The sequence below is a fragment of the Condylura cristata genome, unplaced genomic scaffold, assembly GCF_000260355.1.
Source record: "Condylura cristata isolate star-nosed mole 26May11 unplaced genomic scaffold, ConCri1.0 scaffold00019, whole genome shotgun sequence".
NCBI lineage: Eukaryota > Metazoa > Chordata > Mammalia > Eulipotyphla > Talpidae > Condylura > Condylura cristata.
In genome coordinates, this window is record NW_004567120.1 from 35,501,648 (window position 1) to 35,526,479 (window position 24,832).

The 24,832-nt window shown below is 38.4% G+C and overlaps 1 protein-coding gene across 3 annotated transcripts in view; it reads right to left on the bottom strand.

Annotated features, from left to right (window-relative positions):
- Window positions 1–421: 421 nt before the first annotated feature.
- ATP11C (ATPase, class VI, type 11C) overlaps window positions 422–24,832 on the bottom strand; it is a 160,688-nt gene continuing 136,277 nt past the window's right edge. The window contains exons 24-30 of one of the 3 annotated variants that reach the window (XM_012727199.1): window positions 23,913–24,040; window positions 19,345–19,480; window positions 17,217–17,282; window positions 14,963–15,066; window positions 11,852–12,005; window positions 5,527–5,631; window positions 422–2,945 (exon numbers count right to left, since the gene is read on the bottom strand). In XM_012727199.1, the coding sequence (XP_012582653.1) occupies window positions 5,530–5,631; window positions 11,852–12,005; window positions 14,963–15,066; window positions 17,217–17,282; window positions 19,345–19,480; window positions 23,913–24,040 (690 nt within the window). In that variant the 3' untranslated portion in view covers window positions 422–2,945; window positions 5,527–5,529. Of the gene's footprint in view, window positions 2,946–5,526; window positions 5,632–6,283; window positions 6,375–11,851; window positions 12,006–14,962; window positions 15,067–17,216; window positions 17,283–19,344; window positions 19,481–23,912; window positions 24,041–24,832 lie in introns of all 3 variants that reach the window. The other 2 variants (XM_012727200.1, XM_012727202.1) reach the window with 2 other exon arrangements.

Below are 24,832 nucleotides of genomic sequence, written 5' to 3' on the forward strand. Positions count from 1 at the left end.
GAGGAAGCAGGGGGAGGGGAGAAGAGGTTTCCAGCTACAGTGAGGTTTCCCTGCACCTCTGGCTACTTCCCACCAGATGTGGTGACTCGAGATGAGGCCTCCAACATGTGAGCAGCAGCCAGCGCAAGGCCAGACGTTCTGTGCATACTTGATGATTTGGCTGGACTCCTCGCTATGCAATACATGATGGTGTCTTATTCAAAACTCCCATCCATATCACGACCTCCCCAAATTAGGTAATTCCATAAATTGGCAGTGGAATTCATGTAGAAATGGTCAGTCTTTTCTGAGTTGTACAGGGAAAGAGGAAATTGGAAATTCATTTCCCACCACCAAACTGCTTTCGCATTATGATGTCAAACTGAGAGCTTTTCCAAAAAAGGAGGCTAAAATAGCAATCGTTATCATACCAAAGTTTATTGATTACATGAAACAAAAATTTCTGTAATGAAAAAGGCAAGTTGCATTCATAAAAGATGGCATTCACATTCATTATAGAAAGCAACAACATAGATGTAAAAAATGGCTTAAGTGAAAAATGTAATATTGCAGTCCTGTTTTGCAAGCTGAAAAATGATTTTGTCAACACTTGCATAAAATCTGCATATTATATACTGCGTGTTATTAAAAAATTCCATCACTAAAGTATTATGAACTTTGCAAATTTAGGCTTACAATTATACTGTTGCTGGTGTCTACGTGGTAGGGAAGGAATTTATGTTTTCAGGTTAGTAGGCAACATCCTCAAACAATGGACATCAGTTACGAAAATTGTCAAGACGTTTTGGTAGTTCAAAATTATTTAAATGATGGGTATATGATCCTACTATTACATTTTCCCCCTTTTCATTTGACAAAATAAGGTGGTTAAACTGTAATGACAGATTACTGGACAGCTTACCTCAAGTTATTCCATCTGCTAACTCGATGCTTAGCAATGTTTAGCTCATTAAGAAGATATTTTTCAGAAAAGAAAAGTTGGATCTTTCTCAGGGATCTAGACCACGATACTGCATATCATCTCCATTGGGAGATCGAGCTGCAGCTCAATGTGGGGCTGAGACAAGACTCTAATCCCCTTTACTTACTTCCTAGCCATAAGGAATTTTATCTGCCACCAGTTATTATGTTTCTACTCCTGGGTACTCTGATTATGTCCCATCTCCAGTGGTTCTGCATTAAACAGGCCTATCCAGTTTGTGTTCACAGTTCCTATAGTTCTTACATAAAACAGTAACGATACAGCAACAACTATAAAGACAAGAACAAGAACAGCAAAACATCAAAAGCTTTCCTGGGTCTGATTTGTTAGCTCTTTGGAATAGGCAAAGAATATAAAGACATTTCAGCAGACTACCTCAAATACAGGCTACTAGAACATAGCACACTTATGTAAGCTGTGGATGACATCTAACAAAATATTCAAAACGACACTGATAGATGACAACAAATGAAATAATAAAAAAAGGACCAGTAACGATGGAATGGTTTCCAGTAACTGAAATGGTCTTCTCTAGAATTCAAGAAAAGCCACATCTAGACATTAACACAAAAAAAGGTAAGGAAAAATCAAATGTGCCAGATGGACATGAAATATATTGGTATAGACTGAATCAATACTTTTCCAAATAAAGGTACAATAGTAACACGAATAATAATATAGGCATGCCAGAAAGACTGTCAAAAACAAAAACTGACATGAAAACACTTTTTTAAGAGACCATTTCAATCTAATAGTCAAATGTAGTCACTTATATCCAAAAAAGTATTTGATTTTAACATTTAATAAAGACATTTCACATTTTTTTAAAGTGAATTTCTTAGGAGGTTAAAAGCTCCTGCAAGTGTGGTAAGCTGAGGACTTTTCAAAGGTGACTGTCATGGTCTTGAGTTTAGACCATGGCCCTAGCGGAGTTTGCTGAGTGAGTCAACATTCATGTTCAGAGTCATGGATCTGTAGGCCTACTATGGTCCTGTGATGGATCCCTCCCCTTCACCATCACAAAAAAGGTGCTGTGTATGTGCAGGAATGCAACCGCTTCAAATAAAAGCCACTAACTGATGGAAATAAGCCACTCTTCTTTCCTCCCCACAAACAGGTAAAAAAGACTGATGTTTAGGACGGCCTTTATTTTTGTGTCACTATGGCTTTGCCCCTTCTATCTCAAATGAGAGTAGAACTTACATTGGGCAATTCGGTGACATTATTCTGACAGGCTATCAAGTGAGTAGAAATGTTTTATTTTCAAATCTTGCAGCCATACATCCAGTAAGTGAGGTTTAACTCAGGAGAACCAAAGTAAAAGGAATATATTTTTTGTTTCTTAGAAAAATACCCATTAAGTGTTCAAGATTATTTTAGCAAGACAACATGTAGGTGAACAGAAAGGATTAACTATCCTATCTGATGCATTGATATGATTTAGTCTTCTTGTATTTTCAAGTATTTCTTTCAGATGTTTGGAAATAAAAATAATTTACCACTCAGCAGGAACAAGAAATGTGATCCAAACAGCCTATTTCTTCTGCCAGGCAAAAAAAGTACTATTAGCAAAATGTATTCATTCCCATGGCATGACTTCTACTTTATATTGTATTTAAATCCACTCAGAGTTCATGGGTCAAAAGAGCACCCACTGGGTAGTTACTATTCTATCTAAAGTCAGAAATTCTAGATATTCTTGCTTTCAAACTTTCATGTATTTCATAATTTAGAGCTTTGGCCATAATGGCTACTTACAATAACTGTAAATGCTTAAGAGAGTCATTTGGTATTTTAATGGACATTTATTCTGAATCCTAGATATAGAGAGTGGTTTAGTTTGTTGCATATCGAGAATCCTGAGATGAAAACTTCTTGTTGCTTCTTCATGCTTTCTGTTTTAGCTGTAACCACTGTCAATATGCTTGTAGGACAATAACATAGGCAGTTCAAGATTCGGATTCTGAAAAATTTAAAATATACACAGTTAAAAGGTTTATTTGATAATAATGTGAAACCATCTGTTTAGCAGTTTCAAAAATAAATCAAGTAGTAAATTTTGTTATGAGAGTAAAGCAACTGTCTTAACAAAGTGCCAAGTTTTATTCACATGCAGGGAGGAAAAGAAGAGTAACACAATAACCAATTTTTAATCCTTCTTCCTTGTCAGCTGACTAGATTCAGACTTGCTTTTTGCTTTTAGGTTGCTCCAGGGTTCTCCTAATAAATGTTATCTCTATGATTACCTACCAGCGTAGAATTTTATCTCACTACAGTCCCTTCCCCTGGCTAGCTGTTGCTTGAAAACAGAGACACTGTATTTATCTTTCAGTCTCAAGCACCTAGCACAGTGTCGGGCACACGACAGATGCTCAGGTCATGTTAAAGGAACGATTCAGTCACTTATTTGTTGGAGGTATTAATTTTGACAGGGAAAATCTGAAAAGACATCAGTTTTGTAAGACTGTTGTGAAAGTATTTTTCCATTACTAAAAGAAACACATTTCATCCTTACGATATTGAAGTTTATTTTCTTTTCTGTAGGTCCTCTATCTATGAGTCAACTGCCATTTCCTTTTCTTTTGAGAAAAGGAAACCTATTTCCTGAAGAAACCTTCAGAATATTCTCTGTCCTCTAAACACTAGTCAGTGCCATGACTGAGGTGGGGCTTGATGATAATAAACAGAGTTCACGTGAATCAGGTGAGCTGAGAAGTGGAGTTCTGTGGTAAGGGGAGGAAGCTGACCTTCTCTACAATCCAACTTTTTTGAACCTGGGTATCAGGGCCTAAGGCCCTAAGGGGTATGCTATGCCTTCCTATTTTAGTGCACTTTTCTTGCCAGAAGTCCTCTAGAGTTCCTTCCATTTCATTTTAGATTCCACATTCTCTTAATTGTTCTTTAGGCAACTCTGCAGGATCATGGCAAGTCCAATAAAAATAAGGCTGCCATTCATGTCAAGACCTCAGAAAGGAGTTGGGCAGTTCCTTTATTGACCAAGGGGCAAACTCAGAGGAGAAATGTTGCCACATGAGAATATGCTCCTAGAAGACATAACTACATCAAAAATAAAACAACTGTTTAAAATGGAAACTCTCTTCAGCTCTACCCTAGTCAATGGTTTTAGGAATTCTGGCCCTGGAGAGACCAAAAGCAGTAGCAGTGTCTGCTACCCAGCCTAGTCTCCCAAACCACAGACCAAGCTAAAGAGAGCCATCCAGAGGGATACAAAATTAACTGGAAACGGTATATTTTAACATAAACCACATAGCATAGGACAAGGCTATCTGGGACAAAAGGGCCAATGACTTCGAAGGCTGCTAGGATGCAGATTCATTATCGAGGGCAAATATAAGCAGGTGAGTAGCTTCAAATGGGTGTGAAGATGTTGACTAAGGCTAAATGAGTTGGTTTCCAAAATACACCTCAGATGCAGACAGTGGTAACTATAGGAAACAGAAGAATGGATTCGATCCCATAGTTCATTGTTATTGTCTGCAGAGGGAGGTAGCTGACGACTGATGAACAGGTCAATGAGGTGGACTCATTAGGTTTAACATGAACTGACCTGGAATATCATTCACGATGATCATTAATTTTTACATGTGCATGAAAGATGGCCTTGTCCTAAGCTTTGCAGAGTGGTTTCTGAATTGACAAGCTTGTAAACCTCAGTCATTCATTACTCTAAATTCCCATGGAGGAAGAAAAGCCCACGACAGGTCTGCGAGAACAGACGCCCCTGTAGTGAGGATCACGGAATACACATAAGGGTTCATTTTGACTTCCAAGAATTCCTCCCAGGCAGTGTCAATTCCTCCTAAACAATTATTTTGGGATCAGTGAAACAATATGTTGTAAAATGAATTTACTTATTTTTGGAAAAGTTAATTATGAAGCATTCTCTATAATTACATTCATATCCCCCTGAATGGCTAGGAAAGATTTCACCTCTGAAATTCAAAACATTTAGTTTGAATAAAACTTGACATTTTAAAGTGATTAGATTAGACTGGTTCATTAATATACATTTAGGGATCAGACATTTACAAAGACATTAAGTATATACCTGCAAACACACAGACACAGCACATGGAGGTACAAACACATTGAAATTATTTTAACATAATTCCCCAAAAAACATGCAATGCTAAACTGACTTGATGTTATACAGATGCAATGTTGGAATATTTATTTTCAATTTTTCCAAATGAGCTTCATAAATCTAAATATTCTTGATCAGTATTAATAAATATTTTCACATAATGGTACTGCCATCATGACTACCTGTTTTTAGAAATTAAATAAATTGTATTATTCTTCAGTTCTGGTAAATGTCCAAAATTTTATTTGTGGGCTTAGCAAATTTAAATATAGATTTAATCATATTCCAAGTAATGCATCTTTATATTTTTGCAAAGAATAGTTTAAAGTTCACCACACCAACAGAAGAGAAAATTTAGAGAGTGATATTTTCACTTTTTTCTTTATAATGCTGTTAATCTGTTTCTTTAAAGCCAGCCCGCTTGTTTAACACTAGGTACCTGTTACAATATATTAGATTCGTCTGAGAATGTTCGTAAAAGAAGAGGTCTGACTGAAGGTCTGGCGGATAATGAGTCAGATGCCCTTTTACAGCTCAGATTTCTCTGTAATAGTGAGGTAAAAATACTTAAAGCATTTGAATATTGGTCAACCTACCTGGTGATAAAAATGTAGAAGAAAAATATCATTTCCTATAGACTACTCTTGTGGCCCAAAGCACAAATGATTATACTATAGTAACTGTAAAACATTAAATGAATACATTTTAAGACCTAAGAAAGTCTCCAACTTGAATTGTTTTCATGGTAAAAATACACAGACATTAGTAGTATGTGGCAAACCTGGGCTTTTGAAATGGTATTGGTAGGTTATGTGGTAGATGAGCTGATATGGTTTGATTAGTAAACCTTACCATCCTTTTGGTGAACACCTCTGAGAGTTGTGCCGATGCTGTGAGCATATGGAACAAAGAGAAATTGTACAAAACATTCCTGTCTTGGTGAACAAACTAGCTGTCACACGCCCCGGCTACTGCTGCGTGCCAGAGACTTACAGTCCAAGTTTTGAACGTCACTTCCTCTCCAGGGTGACAATTTGAGAAGGTGAAAATGATGAAAGGAAAATGACAAAATACTCTTTAAGTATTAATAGAAGATATAAAAATGAGTCATGAGAAATAATTTTCATAAAGAATCTGAAAATGGTGTCAAGCAAATGAGAATGCAAGCAAGTTGTTACATTAAGAAAGGAAATCACCTTATTCACTCCAAGAGAAACTGTGATTGCTGGAAGTTTGAGAAAGCATGAAGATAGTAGATGTTCCTGAGGAAGGGAGGCGTTTCGTTACCTTGTTCACAATTTGCACAAAAGGTGGAAAATTGCAGTAGGAAAAAGAGAAATGCAGAAACCAAAAAAAAAAAAAAAAAAAAGTAAATATTCTCTCAAATGTAAGACATTTAAAAAGAAACCTTGAGAATTCGAAGTCGAAATGAACATGTTAGTTTTGAAGTCGTTACTTTCTGAAGTAAAAGTAGAGTTAGTTAGGAATAGCTGTATGTGCAGACTACCACTATTTCTCTGTAAGTCAATTTGTGAGTAGGAAAATTGACTATTTTGAGTAAAATGATTAAAACATATACTTTGCATTGAACTAAGGTTTATCTTGAATCAATAATTCATTAAAGAATATTTGTTCAAAATGCTCTGGTCAGAGAGCTTCATGCAGGGTCCATCACTAATGAATCTGAAAGTAACGATCTCCCTCTCCCCTATCCAAGCACACAGACACCCATGTGGCAACTGCCCAAAGGCAACTGTAGGTTACAAATGAAATTAACACTGACATGCTGCAACATCCTTCCTGTTTACATACTCCTGTACTGTTTACCTCTGGACCAAAGCTTAACTTCCTTTACTCTAACATAATTTAACTGGTTCCCCTCCCTTTTCCTATAGAGCCTCTTTAAAAGGTTAGGTTAAAGAATTACGAATTTTTCCTTTTAAACACCTAAAAAAGGTAAAAATTGATAACTCAAAGTATAACCAGAAAACCGTAAGAGGTTATTTTTTCCTTCTTCTGTGCCTAAAGTTACAAGCTACCTTACAAGTGGCTCACGAGGGAGCTGCTAATCAAAAACTGCCCATGTTAGGTACTTAAGTGACTAATGAGAGAAAACAAGCTTAAAAAAGCAACCAGCTAAAGAAACAAGTATCCCTCAGAGCCTAATAAACAACTTAACTTTTAAAGGCAAATACTTTGGTTTATATATATATGCTTTGATATAACAACAATTTTTCCTATTCATTTTTTACCTTAACTGAAGAAAGTAAGTGATATGTTGGTAACATGCAAATTACCAATAAAGCTAGAGAAATAAATGTTTATTTTCTAAGAAGAAAACTTTAAATTGCTGTTGCGTATTTTGTGGGTAAAAACCTTGTGACAAGGTCAATATGATACTAAATCCCCCACCCCCGTGGTTATTGTATAAACCTATCTACTTACTGTAACTCTAAGTACTCTTTGGTATGCTCAAAAACTTGTATTCAAACCATGAGATAAAAGTATTTCTATGAAACAGTTCTATTAACTCCTAAACAGAAAGTTTAGGGGTTATCAGATTAGGTTACTTTATAAAGGGGGGGGGCAGAAATATGAAAGTACGGGAGGCAATCGACAGTATGGAAGTAGCTAAAGCAATCAAAAATTGATACAGTTAGCAACTGGAGGGGGGAGGTGAGAAGCATGGGAGAGAATCACATTTCCGCATTCCTCTGCAGTCATCTGGAGAGCTTTGACAGCAGCTCAACTAGCAGCATGTCAAAGGGCCAATGCATAAAGGTCCATCCACCTCAACAGCCACGGTATTAAGAGTTCCAGCTTCTTTTTGTCTGGTCGAGTTCCTAGGACTATATTCTCTGTAGACTATAATCCACAGTTGTATATGACAGTCAGAATCACAATGGTAACCATCATCATCATTATTGCTATCGTAAGGATAAACTATATTCTGCAAAGTTTTCCAAGTGCTTTCGCTAAGAATACTACTCAGGCAGGCAACATTTTTGCTTTTCCTGTCTTTACTCTGAAAGAGCTACTTGCATAATGGAATGCCTTGTCTGTGCAGATATCCCATGCTAGGGCATGGCCATATTGCTGCTCAACTCCCATTATTGTGTTCCCAAGTCTAGTAGGCAAAGTCAAACCTTCATTTTGATTGTGGTGATTTAAATGGGAAAGCTTACATGAAGATACATGGAAAATTCCTGTATTGAAAAACGGGAAGAGGTATTTACTACTTGGTTCAGGTGCTTACAGGGGACATAAGCTTTCAGAACACCAAAATCCCTAACCATGTAATTTCCTCTGAGGTGAGTTGCTGCTGCACTGTGCAGTGCACCAGGGCAGCCGCATCACATACCACCAGCAGCTTGGTGATGCTGCAGCCTGATCACCCTAAGCCAAAGAACAGTCCTTTGATCCTTGACAATAGGATTTAACTCAAATTAACCTCACTGCTCAAAAGATGGATGAAAAAAACATGGCTTACCTATTCCCTAGAATTATATGAAAGAAGAAAGAAGAAACCTTTATATACTTTACATTGCTAACATCCTAACATAAGTCAGGAGAGGTGGGGGTCGCCTAACCAGTCTTTTTACAGGAGGGCTCGGAAGGTACTGACTCTAACCTTGAAGCAGTTCAGTTACGTCAAAAGAAGTCATACCCCTGAGTCTGCTATTATGCTTTGTGGCAGCTTACACAAGTGTTGCATATGAGCCCTCTTTACAACTGAACAAGCGCGAGAGCGCCTTCTGAGCTGGGGCCATGTCTGATTCATCCCTCAATTGCCAACACTTAGTACAGTAGCTAACTTCTAACGGCTCCTCAGGCAATGTGTGCTGAACTGAATAGAATTCAACAGAAGGCAACTTCTATAATTGTGAAATGTAAATGGCTTAGCTTCTTTCTCAAATGCCAGAGAGACATTTTCACTGCCCACTGCTGAGTTCCCTTCTCAAAACAGCTGCCAAGACCCACATGAGGACAACACTGGCAGGCTACTTGCCATAGGCATTTCTGGCTGTGTGTACAAAGGATGCAAGACGCTTACTGGCTGAAGTCAGGGCGATCTACCTCTAGACAAGGAAACACCCTGTACCCCATGCTAGGGAGCCTGCCTCACCAAGCTTCTGGTGTTATGTGATGACGCTGCCCAGTACCCCATGCTAGGGAGCTATCAGGTATGGGGTAAAATCAGTGTAAAAGAATGTTTGCCACTTTTTAAAACGAGGCTCATGCCTTAGCAAGGAATACTGAATAAAGTAGGAAGTCAGCCAGGATGTCAGGCTGCTGGCCACTAAGATGCTCTTCCTCTTATCTTAGAAGTGGCCTCTACGTCTTTGATATGGCCAAATAGGACTTAAACAGATGTGACTCGTCAGAATGGCTGTGGCTGCATTGTTTCAGCTGGCCTTTATGCATCTGTATGTATTACTTTGCTCTTGCATTTTCTTTCAGTGGGGGAGGGGGAGGTAGGCAGCACTGCTGAGTGCCCACAATGCTTTTGTCTCTTCTGCAACTCTCAAAATCCCATACAGTCTGAAAAATCATTTAGCTTTTCAGACACTGGATGTAAAGAGAGATGTTCATCAGTAGGTGGCCCAACAGATACTTATTGGTTGAACGAACATAGGAATAAATGAATGAGTGACTGAATGAATGAAGGCGATAATGGAAATTCTCCTGGTTGTACTAGCAACATCAGCATGCCAAGCTAGAGCAGAGATGCTAGAATTCCTGCCATCATGGCCACCACCATGGTAAACAGATTTCATGCTGAACCCCTGGCAACATTCTATGCTGTTAAATAAAAAGGGCTGCAGTCCCAGAACTCCATGCTTTTAACAGAAGTTGGAATCTGTTGTTTGCATGGAGAAAATGCTCCGAGTCTTTATCTGTGACCACTCTGTAGCATCCCTCCATTTAGGGCCATTTAACTTGTATATTAAAACATATAATACATTTGAAGCATTTAGTGTCCACTTAATTTACATAAAAATCACCTCCAGCCTGTGTCTAATGGTTTATAAAGAAAATAAGATATGTCTGAAGGTTTTGATTTCTGAGACTTTTGTTTAGGGCATGAAGTTTGGTTAGTCATTATATAGCATTAGCTCCATACTGCAATTAAGAAAAACATTTAGGAGCACCCCAAATAAAAAGAATGGAAGAGGACTTTAGAGATCTTTTTGAGACAAATTCTCTGTTACAAAGAGGTACCAGAACATTTTTTACTATCATATTTTATATTTGGCTTCATGCAAGTTGTCAACTTAACCCTATCTAGGCGGAACTTGTCATGTCAATTTGTTTTACCCATGTTTAATTGACAGTAAGGTGTAATCAGATAAATAAATGCTGCTTTCCATCTTAAGACTATACACCAGGCTGGAGGGAATTAAGGGGGGTCTCTCAGAAGGATTAAAGACCAGACTAAGGCAGTCTTAGCCAGGCTGATGTTACTGTGTCCCGTTGCAGCCCAGACAGCATGCAGAAGCAGGGAGTTAAGGGCCACTGTGAACACCAGACTGCACATTAACTGACTTTGTATGCTCAGGGTCCGTGTTGTTTATGCGACTGACAGTTCTGTTGCTTTTCGTTGGGGCTTATAATATTGGTTTGCATCAAAAAATTCCTCTTTTACACATCTAATCACTGAAGATTTTCCCACTGTAGTCAATCATTTTTGATCCCTAGGTCTGCATAATGCCAGCCACTGGAGTCTATCAATTAAAAAAATTAGGACAAAAATCAGACAAATCAGTTTTGTGGGTAACCTGGTTGGCTCATTTGATCAAAAAGTTCAGGCAGATATGTACATATATACACAAACACACACATGTGTATGCATATATGTGTGTACATATATATGTATATATATGGTTTAGATTATTTCTTGAAAATATGGCCTTGAAGAGGTCGCAAAATCTAGTTGGTGTCAATATGCTAGAAATAGGGCTTTGTTTTGCAAAATGAGCTAGCACTGGCAGGAATGTGACATATTTAATTAACCTGTTGGTCAAAATTTGGCAGAAGTTTAATTTTCCAGGCTAATCTACCCCTTTCATCAATTCAATGTTCAAAAGATACCATACTATGCAGGGCCAAGCGATTAGGCTGACAGAGGGTAATTACTTTTTATTCCCACACGAAATTTACAATTTAAGCAACAAAAATAAAAACACACTCATAAGCCAATCTTGAATTTTTACAAGTGTGTTTCAGGAAGGCATGGATGGAGAAACCACATCCAGGGAATTCTCTTTGGTTCAAATATACTGCTGGACAGACAGGGCTAGAAGCAACACAGAGATTAAGCAGCACTATAATTAAAGAAAGGGGAAAGGTTTTAAAAAGGCAAATTGGGATTATCAACTGAAAAAAAAAATATGCGAACAACCCACAGGGAAATTTCTAAGGTTCAAGCTGGAATGTTGGTGTGGAAATCCTGGTGTGAAAATTCTAAGCTAAATAAAAAAAAAAATCATTTTTTTTCCTTGTAAAATTCCATATGGAGCACATGAGATACTCCATATGGACTGCTAGGCCACATAGAACACCATTAAGGAATCTACTTACCACCTGCACTGGGTAACGAAGTTTTTACTATACTTTTTATGCAGAAGAGGAAATTAAGTGATGAACCTGTAAGGAGGGGTTTAACATGCTTTAACTAATGCAATTCTCTTAGGTTTTTCGGTTCATGGCAGATATTGAAGCCCCTTCCAAAAATCAGGTTATAATATAAACTTAGTTCTTACCCTGGCACTTCTTCTTCTTACATTCTTTAATACAATCAGGAGAATCTCAGGGAAAAGGCTGATAAATATTAGAAGAACTATTGCCAACCATGTTGATACAGAAGACAGCATCTGAGCAAATACGAAATACATTCTCTGTTGTTTAAGAAAAGGCCTAGAGTGGGGAAAAAAAAAAAACATAATAAAAAACAAGTCAGTTCTCGTCACATGAAACAGAAGTGTAATTGAAACTTTTCTATTTAAAAGGAATCTTTGCTATATGCATTAATAAAAATGTTTTTCTTTCGAATGTCCCAAAAGTAACAAACAGATTTCATTCACCAAATGTTTGGAGAGAAAAGGAATGATAATCAAAGGGGGGGGGGGAAGATAATAAAATGCATTTGACTTGAAAAACAACCAAGCAATCAACTTTAAAACTGCCAACTGGAGAATATTTATTTGCATTAGAAAATGCTGGTGCTTCAAAGATATTCAGGAGAAATGATGATTATTTTTTATGCTAACAAGTCTTTTATTCCTAGGCTGCTTTATTAATATGAAAATGGATTTGTGCTCTATATTCAGAAATTCAATAGACACTTTTATAAGCCCCCTCAAACAAACCTTTATGCAAATATAAAAAGGCCTGTAGAGCTTCTCTCTCTCAACTGGGAGGAACCTACCATTACCATCTACAAGCAGATATCAGATAGTAGGACATTATGCCATAGACTTCAGAAATCCAGGAAGACCCCTCATTACGATGTTGGATTTCATTCAAGTCATACAACTGAACTATTTTGCAGCGACTGTGAAGCACTATCTGTTTCCCTTCCCCTGTCTGTCTGAGCCACAGAGAGTCTCACTAGGCTAACTTAATGTTGAAAGCTGAAGGGGACAAAGAACAAAGCATCCATGCAAGGCCGGGATGCACATCACATTGTCCGTGAATAAGAAGTCCATAGGTAGGCAGGTGGTCAGCCCCACTGATTAGACAGAGCATAGTGTTAACTGAAACAAAACTAGTTTCTTATTTCAAAATTGATCTGCGGTGAAATGCTCTGCAGATCATACACTGTGTTTTAAAGAAATATTGCTTAAACAGCAATGAATATAAACAATTATATTTGTACACTGTCTAACGTGATAAAATTAACAACTAGACATGGATTCTGAGTGAGCAGACAGTGAGGTAGAGAAATCTGGGAGATCAGGGCTAACCAGGCTTTCTAGGCTTCTAACCATATAGAAGAGACTGTTCTGGTAGTACTCTACCCTTACTCTTGATTATGAAGACCACTAATTTTCCAGGCAGTAAAGTAAGCGATAGTAAGGGCCCAGCAGACAAGTGACAGCTAATCACAGGTATTCCTTCCCACAGTATCCTAACCCTTACTGATGAATAACCCTAGGTTTCTTTGTTTACCTTGATGGCATCTATGGAGCTTTGAAGGGGAAGAGTAAAGAATAAGAGAATATTTCTGGATTGAGTGGGGCTCAGAAAGCATCACTGTCACTGTCCACCCTTAAGAGGGGTGGGGGTAATACCACAGGGTGGAACATATCCAGAGGTGTTAGCTGTGGGGAGCATCCAGCTCCTATGTTTCCAGCTACATTTTGTTGGATGCTCTGTAAGAGAAAGTTTACATTCACAGAGAGTAGCTCCACTCAGATAATTCCACAGGCAAAACTATCTAACAATACAGATTTATTAATGTTTCACTTTTAGTATCTCTGATGAGTAGAAACAGGTGTGACAATGTCTTAATCATTTCAGGGATTTATTTTAATCACTACGAAATAGTCTGTTCAAACAGAAACCAGTTTGGTAGAAATATTTTATTCTTGTGGAAACTTTGCATAATTAGTTCAGTACTGATTACACAATTTATAGACAGAATCATGAACTCTAGGCAGACTTACAATTGTGTATTATACTTGGTTAATCAACGGATTCATTTGTATGTCATTAAAGAAAATAGAGACTTCCTTCGGCCTCAGTGCTTTAGTAACTGCTGATATAGGGGTCAAATATATGCTGTAATTACATTTTTTAAGAACTGCTACTTCCTTAAATGTCTAAGTTTTTCATATTTTTATTTCCTAACGTTCCTATTAAAAAAACCTTTTCAAAACAGTGAGTTTCTCTGGTAAGTCACAAGGGACATAAACATGGTATTCCTATTTCTGTGGTAAGATGAAATGTATTATGTTACTCAAACCAGTGAAAATATGTACTCCTGAATGTCATCCCAAGGCTTATTACACTCAGGTTCTTTGTTGCTGGCATCCCTGTCAGGGGAAGCCACTCATTAGTGAAAACAATTAGGATATTTAAACACAAAATACAGTCCTCTGTGAGTATGGAAAGGAGAAAAACCCAATTTATTTACATTCCCTTAAACTCCTCTAAGCATGGCCTGTGTGTCCCCTTATCGCACTCCAGTCTCCTTGAAGCAGGGTGCAGTCTAGTCATGCCACAGCATAAAATGGCTTCTGAATAAACATTTACTGAACCAATAGGAAGTGAATGACCTGTAAGGCCAAAATGATGTTAAACATATTTGAACAAATAAAATTCTAGCCTTCAGAATTACAGTGAGTATTAAGACCATAAAATATTAGTCTGTCTTTACCTGCCCCCCAAAAAAACAATGTTGGTGATTTCAAGATAATAACCCTCTAGATAATAAGTGGTATATATTCTACTGATACATACTGAGTATATCGTAGTGATGTGAATCAGTTATATACTGATTCGCATGGATAATAATGTGGCCGCTGACCACTAACTTGTGTAGAAGCTTCACACATCATGCTAGAAATTACAGTGGCACGTCACAGAGATGTTTACAAACTTTCAAGTTGAAAGATTGGAAGAGGAACCACAAGAAAGTGGGAGGGAGGAGGGAGTGTCCTTTCAGTATCTTGTGCTGTCTATATACTTGCATTTGAAATCTTACCTGATAATCGTGTTACTGGCTACAAGTAAGTTCCAGTCCATTATATTGAAGATGCCATCTTATATAATCAACAGTTTAAAATTATAATTTATCTTTGCAGGCACAATGTAAATATATGTGTGTATTTTGCTGTTTACACATTACTCACACATGTGTATCTGCTTACCATATAATTCCTCCCCAGAAGAATGAGAAAAATACATAAAAGGCTAAAGAACCCCAAATCACAAAGTGATTTATCCATGTCCAGAAACGAGTATCCAAGGCGAGCTGAAAAGATACAACACAGAAGATTTTATGATGGGTGGGGATTGCAACAGGCAACACACTATGATGTTTGGTAACTTGGGCACAGTGCTACCTATGGGAGGGAGGACCTAGCTGGGCCACACACCTAAAGTACGGAATTATAAGAACAGAATCCAGGCTTTTTAGAGAGTTGACTATAAAAGCAATGTGCTCTGCCCTAGAGCCTCTTCTCTCCAGAGCACAAATGTACAGTGTGGTCAAGCAAAAAGCTAGAATGTACCAGGTGGCAGATCCCTCACTACGGAAGGAAGGGCAAGGAATGAGGCAAAGGTAATATCCTGGAAGCTGGAGCTTCAAGTTCTCATGTAGTGGTGACAAAGGAGGTAATGACAAAGGACAGCTGGCAAGCTGGCAGAGGAAGATATGCTGAAAAGCAGAAAGCAGTACAAGAGGGAACGAGGTAGGGAGAATGGTAAACTACGCAAAAGAGTCCTAACAGTTCAAACACAATAGCTGGGAGTTACTGAATACAGAGGCAACTGGCATCCTGGAATATGGAATGTGGGTCTAAGTATGTAAGGTCCCTTTCAAATGCAAAACCGGTGTCTGTTCCATTAAATTAGCAACAATCCCAGTTGCCTTGGATTTTAATTCCTTAATGTTTCTGTCAGGACTGATTGTTCAGATTATGGTACCTGGGGTTTTTTAATGTAATCTAAAAATATCAATTATGTCCTGCCTCTCCTTGCTTAAAATTTCTGAGCCACACAGACAAATATTCAAAGAGGAGGCTGTGTCTCAGTTTTGTGATTTGCTGTAACACCAGGGCCCTAAACTCTCTGTTACATTTTCTCATTCATAAACAGGGAAGCAGATACCACAGCTAATGTAGCTCAGTCTTGCATTCCTACCCTACCATATGCTAAAGAAAATGTCACACATAGTAACACTCGTCCAAAGATGAGAGAGTGGCTATCTTTGGGGCAACATGTGAAAGGGCACCAGGGGCTGTATGCGAGGCTGGGGGCTCTGGGGAAACTGGGGAGGTTTCCAATTCAAATTATGAGCCTGTGAAACATGACAAATAACAACTACATTCGGTGTACTAAGCACGTTCTATACGCCATCTACCATTTTAAGTGCCTTATGTGTATCCACTCATTGACTTCTCACAGAAAACCCGACAGACAGTTACTTTGATCTCATCTTATTAGACAAGGAAATGGAGGTACAAAGACATGAAGTCTCTAATACGAATACATGTTAGTTCCTTTTGGTATGACGAATGAACCAGAAGTAAAAATTTAGGGAGGAGAAAGGACTAGAGGAACTCTGTCAATTATACTTCTGAATCCTAGTTCTCACCACTCACAATACTGAAACTCTAGAGTCTAAGGCTTCTCCTTCTTGGATCCCACGTACGTGTTTACTAATGGAGTGACCACAATAATCTGGTATGCTTTCAAATGTGAGTCCAATACATGTGCCTCAAAGGGAACATGCAGTAAGGCATCAGAGCATTATTATATGGCTACATGTTAATGTCAAAAATTTTGCCAAAATGAGCCTACCTGTGCACTGCATGTCATCTAGTCTCAGGAATTTCAACACAAATGTGGGTAGCATATGATGAATACCTCATAAAAAATTTCATCACTAGCAAGCACTTACCTCAGATACCTCAGATATCTCAGATATCAGATATCACATTCCATATGAGAAATGGGCTCACACTTTAAAAATACAGTCTAAGATTCTGGCTACAAATATCAGCGCTGGTTTTAAGTACCCAAATTCTTTTAAGCCCTGTCATTCTTAAACAAGTATGTTTAAAAATATCCAAGATGAAAACTAACTTTCTCTTTCTCTCTGTCTGTTTATCTATCATGTATAACATCTTGAAAATAGCAAATGGCAGGAAAGGATAGAAGGAACAGATTTTCAACATAAGTATGGCATATGAATTTTTAAAGCGAAGATGTGTGGTATACAGGAAAAAATGAACACAATAGTACTCAAATGCGCAAATTTCTATTATCATACACATTTTAGTAAGCATTCATATTTGAATAATAACCCACTACAATGACATTCTAAGACAAAAAGACATAAGACCATAAAGCATTACAAAACATGGTGTTAAATATATTTGAATAAATAAAAAGTCTAACCTTCAGAGTTACAGTGAATACTAAGACTGTAAAGACAATGGTTCCAAAAGTCCAGTTTCCATAGACCTGAAAAACATTCAACAATTATATGTGCCGTGTATAAGCCTGCTTACAAAAATAAAATGACAAGCTTAATCCTATTGTGTAACTGCCAAAGATTTTTGAATGAATTGTTGGGAAATACCTGGTCAAAAGATTAGGCCAAAATGGAGGATTTTACTGTGACCCTACATTTCCTTGGACAGGAATGCTACACCTGCAGTTGGTAGGGCTTACTTCCATTATTCCATGAAGCATCAAACTCGGAACACATTGGTGTGAAAAGGCAGGGAGAAAAACTATAGTCCACTAACAGTAAAGTTCTTCATTATTCATGTCACTAAAGAGTTTGATAAGGGTTCTTCCTATAATACAGAATCCAAACTCCCAAATACTAATTTTCAGAGAAATGGGCTCACACTTTAAAAATACAGTCTAAGATTCTGGCTACAAATATCAGCGCTGTCAGCATGTGCACAGTAAAGAAAAGCGGGTATCATGTCTAAGTCCACACAATGGCATGAGTGGCACAAATGCTTACCAACGGCTGTCAAGATCTGAATGCATAACATTAAAACAGAAAATGAAATGTAAACGTTTTTTAAAAACATAAAACCAAAAACTTAAGGTTAATAGAAGCAAAAAAGGAATCTGATCAAATCACACATAGGTGTTTATATTAAACTGCTCAGAGCAGTTCCTACAGCTTTAGTAAACACTTAGAAAGGATGGTGATGCACACAGTAAAATCTAATTAATTTGGACTTTATGAACTCAAAATGGGAGATAAAATGGACAGAGGGAGGGCTGAGGCTTCCCATGCCCTGCCTGAAGATTTTGCTAAGCAAAGTCTACAGGATTGCAAAAGTGTATCTGCTTACTTTGAACACGCTGATTTTAAGCAATAGTCAGCTCTAAACAATTTATGAGTCCAATAAAAATAATATAAAAAGTGACAGTCACAGAATCAGTCATAAAGCTGAAGGAACCATAAAACAAGAAACAACAAAATTGAGACCCCTCTTACTAATGGGCAAAGCAGACTTGGAAAATCTGAGGTGATTTGTGTGAGGCTGCAGAGGTAATTTATCAAGGCATTCTCCTTGGCAAGTGCTACATGGGCCCTCCTGTAAAGCACTAAATTTCTATTTTCTCAACAGTTTATTGGTGGCCAGCCATTTAAATGAATTCATACAACTGGTTTCTGTTAGTCCAAATTAAAAGAGGTTTTTACTGTAGTACCAATTTATTGTAGTGCCAAGTAACAGTTTCAAAGTATCATTTAAGTTCACTGAGCCTATCACTTCTGTAACATGTTGCTTTCTAGGTTGTGATAACAATCACTGTACTCAGTAATTGCTTTTTGAACCTTAGCTTTGCTGCACATTATGAACAACAGAGTAAAGGAACACAAAAGAGGAAGTGCAGGACAGCAAGGGAGACTATCATGAAAGCAGCATGCAAGGTGGCGGATTCCATCTCCCATGGTGTGGCTGAGGGGAGAAAGCCTCACCCCCTCAGCATTTTCCACCTGGAGCACAGCCCAGGCAAATGCATCCCAACACAGGTGCTGACCATTGTAGTCACTTGCTGGGAAGGCACTGGCAGGACCAGTTGTGGTCTTTCTGGAAAACACTATGCTCTCATGCAGAAGAGAAGGATAAAGAAAAGGAAACTACTGGGCAAATACTGCAGAAATGTGACAATTATCCCTTGAACTCCAAGCATGAGGGGCACTATGAATAAGAGCTAGTGGAGCCAGACTTCACTTTAAAACAGGAAAAGCCTCACTCACATCATGCAGGGGTCCAAAGTCAGGACCCAAGAACTCTTCTTCATCTGGTAAAAATTACATGTGAGTTAAGCTTCCAGAAGATTGGCACACAAGCTCTCTAGTTACTCACACACACAGGAAGTGAGTTCTTACTTCAACACTTGTATTGCTCTAAAGGAGTTGTGAGAACATACTGTACCTTAACAAAAATGACTTGCAAAAAGGCTCAAGTATGTATATAATAGATCCAGTGCTTATGGAAATGGATAAGCCATACTTATAAAAAATATGCAATGACTTGTATCATGTTTTTACCTTTGCATTTTCTTCTAGGGATGAAGTCTGAAAGAGATAGTAAGTCCCAAAGAAGAACACTGTCCCTTCAAATGCAGCCAGAAATGTCCAGTATAAGAAGGGGCCTAACTGCAGCATGGCGTTGCCAGAAATTTTCCTATTGAGAAATGGGAAAAATGACAGGTTAATGAACCCATGTAAGCTGTTCAATAAAAACACAGTGAAATGTCAAAGAATCACAACAGTTTTGACCCTCTTATAATAAAGGAGCTACCTTTGGAATGGGAGGCTTTGGGCAGGCCAGGCTGTGGCATTGTAGCAAATAACCATCAAAGCGTTTCTAAGATTCTAGCTACTGACAACAAAACACCATCAGTCCTAATTAGCTCCTATTTATTGAGTACTTAGTATATGTCAGAAAACTGGATTAAAAATTTTGTACATCTAATCCATTTCCATCCACATAAAAACCACAAGGTAGGTATTCACATCACACCCATTTACAAATAATAAGACCCTCAAAAAGGCATGATGGCTCCCGACTCTGATGCACATGGAATCACCTAAGGATCTTTTCTTCCTACAGATTTTATTTATTTTTGCATAGAAGAGCTGGGGTGTAGCCAGAGGTTCAGGGAGTGAGAGGATTCACCGAGACAAGAGAAGGGAACAGAACAGGTCGATCTGCTGAAATCCACTGCTGAGGGGAGCAGTGGGCCAGACAGGAGAGGCCTGCTGCGCCATATGGTTTAACTTCCTGGCTGCGGATCGAACTCAGGTCATCATGGTGGTTCATCCCGGTGATTGAGCTGAGAACACCTAGGCCACCAGGGTGGCCCCACTAGGGGGGTCTTGAATAACATGGCCACTTGGCTCTCACCCTATTCTGATTGACCTGTCTCCAGTGTAACTAAACCCCTTCAGTGAGTCTAATGTACAGTAGAGTTTGGGAAATACCAGTGTAGTAGCAGCCAGAATTGACTCAGGAACAGAGCTAGTATACAATCCTAGCTTGATCTGACTTCAAATCCTGTCTTTTAACCAAGCTATCACAGCATTCCAACTATAACTGTTAACATTTCTCTTTTAATCAAGATTTCTTCCTAGAATTTTTTAAAATAAATTTTTATTCTATTTTTATTGTATTTTTTTCAACTGAGTCAAGTAACAAATTTGAAGCTATACAGCCATGCTTTGATAAATGGCAGTTAAGACAGATTAAAAGTTTAAAATCTGTCAAAGATACAGTAATCTTAGTACAAGTTAGAATGTTAAAAATAATGCTTCCAATTACAGTGGAGCAGAGCTACAAAAGAATTGTGCAGGGTATTCATTCTTTTGGCTTCTATTTCAAATTGTTCTTAACATTTATCAAAAGGTAGTGAGTGAATCACTCAAGTAGCACAAATGTTGCCAATACAATACTAAGATCAGTTGCCGGGCTGTTTCAAATAAGAAAAAAGCTCTTACAACAGCCAATAAATCATACTCCTAAGGCAACTGGGAGTTACAAGGAAAGTACCTCCCTGAAGATATTTGCAGAGTACCCAGAGTACCCAGCACTTGCCAGCCAATGAGAATTTTAAAAAACAATATGTATTTATTTATGCATATTAAAACTGGGGTACAGGCCCAGAAGTGTGGGGGCAGGGGTGAGAAGATTCACCAGAAACAGAATGGGGGAGCAGAACAGGCAGGTCTACTGAAATACATGCTGAGGGGGTGAGACAGGAGAGGTCTGCTCTGCCATGTAGGTCAGCTCCCAGGCCAGGATGCTCAACTGGTGCTGCAGTGGCTGCAGATAGCTTCGTAATGCTGCGCTTGAACCCCTGCGCTACCAGGGAGGGTCCAATTAGGCTTCTGAGTCACTGGCTTGGGCTGAGGAAGAAAGGACAAAGGTAGGAAGTGTTCCTGTCCTTCTAGACCATCTCTGGGAGTTGCATTACACTCAGTGGGAAGAAGGCAGGGTATCACGGTCTATCGAATTACAGGTCAGGCTTTCCAGCTGCACTCAGATGAATAATGAAGCTGTTGGAAACTGACAGCCATCATGAAGGAGACCAGGAGAGAGCAGGAGAGTCTGGGGAGAGATGGACCAGCAGCAAGGGCCTGTCCATCTCCTCATGACAGGAGGCTGCAGGTGTACTAGGACCTTTCTGTTGCCTGTAAAGCTGCAGAGGAAACCATGTTTCTTCCCTCTATCTAGACAGTTTACTTTGCAAATTTCTCTTAAGATGCAAAATATTCAGGGATGTCTTGGTTTATGGCAAAATGTCTGGGAAGTACCTGAGTCACTTAAATCCCTGAAGGTGAAAATGTACAATATGCTACACAACACCACCCATAACGTTAAGGGAGACAAATAGAGAGCCACCTACAAGAGTGGGGCTTCACGCTTACGAGAGAGTCTAGAGTAATGGAGCAATCAATACGCGACTGACCACTAGCAGGCCAGAAGGGAAGGAAAACTGCATGCTGGATAGCCCAGTAGGTCTGTGTGGTCCGCGTGGTCTTCATTGCTGAATCAGATATAGCAAGTATACTTCCATACAAATGGTGCAGTAATTCAGTACCTGTAGCTCTAAAAACCTACACTAAAAGCCCATAGACACCCTCATTAATAACTGTGCTCAACTGCTTTCAACATTCTTAATGTATGAAGTTGCTTAGCACAGCCCGAAGGTTATATGGGAGGTGTTAGAATAGTAAGATTAAGAGCTACCATCTATTGAAAAGTTACTATGTCCTAGGCATTGTTTTAAGTTCTTTTGTATGTATCACTCATTCAGTGTTCACAAAACCTTTGAGACGAGGTGCTACTGTACCCTTACTGGGCCAAAGAAGAAACTGAGGCACATATCAGGCAAATAATCTGTCCAAGGTCACATAGTAAGTGGCAGAGCTGGGTCTGGAGATTAGGTTGGTTGAGCTAATTAAACTAAGTGATGAGCTTGCGCCCTTGGTGGGGGTAGATGGGTGGCAATAGCTCACCGCTGCCAAATCCCAATTCAACCAGAGCACTGTGAGGCTTACTTTAGTTTGTCTTAATACTGAAGATGGCTGTTTGAACTGCTGGAACAATACCAGACTGAATTTTGACCTTGGTCTTGCTCTACTCAAACCCTGCATCCTTGGGTAAGTTAAAAGAAACTCATAAAATATGACTTTACAATATTCATGCTACAAAAGGAAATGAGACAACTGGAGAAATGTGAACACTGGTTGGACAGCTGATATTATTATGAAACTATTACATTTTCAGGTATGATAGAACACTGTGTTTCTGTTTTTAAGAAGACCTTTAAGGGCCCTCCCTAGTGGCGCAATGGCTTAAAGCACAGCACTGTGAGGCGATCTGCAGTGTCTGCAGCATGAGTTCAATTCCCAGCCCACTGGGGAGGTGACATACATGTCATGGAAGATGTCTCCTGACCTACCCGCTGCTCAGTGTATTGAGCAGTGTATTTCAGTCAATCTGCCTGCTCTGCTCCCCACTCTGTCTCTGATGGATCCTCTCACCCCTACACCTCTGGCCTATAGCTCAATTCTTGTATCCATAAAAAAAAAAAAAAAGACCTTTAAGAGGTATACATGCATGGAAGTAACTATTTTATGTGCATGTTATTTGTTTCAAAATTAGTCTATGAGAGGGAAGATGGTTTTATTAATTAAGCAGGATAGGTCCTGAATTTACTGTCGTGGAAGCTGAGCAGTGAGGACAGGGAAGTTCACTATAGTAGTATTTTCTTTATGTGTTAAAATTTTTCCATAATACCTTTAGAATGATGCTAAATTTTGTAAATCTAATTAAGTCGAACAACTGGCAAAGTATGAGTTTTATGAGTCACAATGCTTAAAGAAACTCCTTAGACCTGTGCCTCTTTACTCGCACAACAAAACATCTGAATCTACTACAGTTGTCATCAACTGTTTTGCAATGCTTATCATCTGCTGTAAATTAACATTCTTTATCCTTAGCTGTAGGCTTACTTTATGAAAATCAATTACATCACAGGTCAAGCAACTGGTTTGGTGCCCAGTCTCTGATCAATAGGAAAAGCATCCACTTCCAACAGACACAAAATGATATAAATGGTCAATGAGTTAATTATTTCCTTCAAGTGCTAAAACTTTAGTGATTTTATATTTACTCTAATTTTACTAAGGCAGTAGGCTATACTTAAGGGGAGTTTTCAACAGAAGGGGTACAAGAAAACATGTTACTCCACTAAGGTGGGCAGGAAACAATATTCTAAACTACCAGAACTTTTTGTTTGTGTCTTTTTATTTTTTTGGTAGATAAAATTCTGTGTCCTTTTTCTAAGATTCCAGAATTCTATGATAATGCAGTTCCATGTTTTTGGGAACTAGTGAGTTTGAACTAAATGATTCACACACATACAAGTACAGAACCCACCCTTGTGGAAGATGTTTTCTTCTTGAAAGATCTAGTTTCAGTAGCTAAAAATTCAGAGCATAAACACATAATCAAGCCAGGCAGATATTTCTTCTCTTTACCCACCTCCAAATGAAATACACAGCTTTGAAAGACTGGAAAGTTCTAACTGTATGAAATGAATATAACTTACATATATAATCTGGGATCTGAGGTCAGAGTGTCAATGTTGATGTGCTGTTCCAGTAGACTGTAGGCCAGGATGGGTAAGGATGTGAAGCAGATATTGTACATTGTAAGGTAAGCGGCATCATACAATGGCTGAAATGACAACCAGCAGAAGATAAACACACCCTAACGACCATCAAGCAGGACATTCACACGTCTGGAAAATTCACAAGCGAAAACAAGACAGTTTCCTTTCACCTTTTTTTCGGTGCCAGCAGAATAATTCTTGTAAATACAATCATTCCTACTGGTAATTATAAAAAAATTAACACATGTGATGCATCACATTAATATGCCCTTCCTTTAAAAGGATCTCATTCAAAAGGCTTAAAAGCTATAAGCTCTATTTCTAACAGATATTAACTATAATATTTCAAAGATTAGTGAACAAAGTCCAACTAAGGAAGCCCTGGGAGAAATTCAATATAGGAAGGAGTCAGACTGTGCCAACATTTCTTTTGCTTAATATTTTCATAGTTTAAAATATCATTATTACTATCTCCATGACATATTTATGTAATTAAATAAATGTATTCACAGAAACAAAGCTCAATATTGTACATGGGTGTGACTTCCAACTCCTTCTGGTCCTGAATCCCACAGACTCCAGATCAAAATTTTCAACATTTTGTTGGCTATTCCGTAGGCACCTGCAACTTAAGTATCAACCTAACCTCGTCAAGTTTCCCTTTCCACTTGCTTTCTCCCATGTCACTTGTCTTGGCAACTGACCCTGCAATTAATGTTTATAACCCCAGTATCTATCCTGGAACCTGGCACCATTTATGTACTCAAGAAATATTTTGAAAAAAGGGATTCTCCTCCTTCCTTATTAGCCATGCTTCCAGTCTTCTCGAGTTTTCTAATACTTGGTCTTTGTAGTGT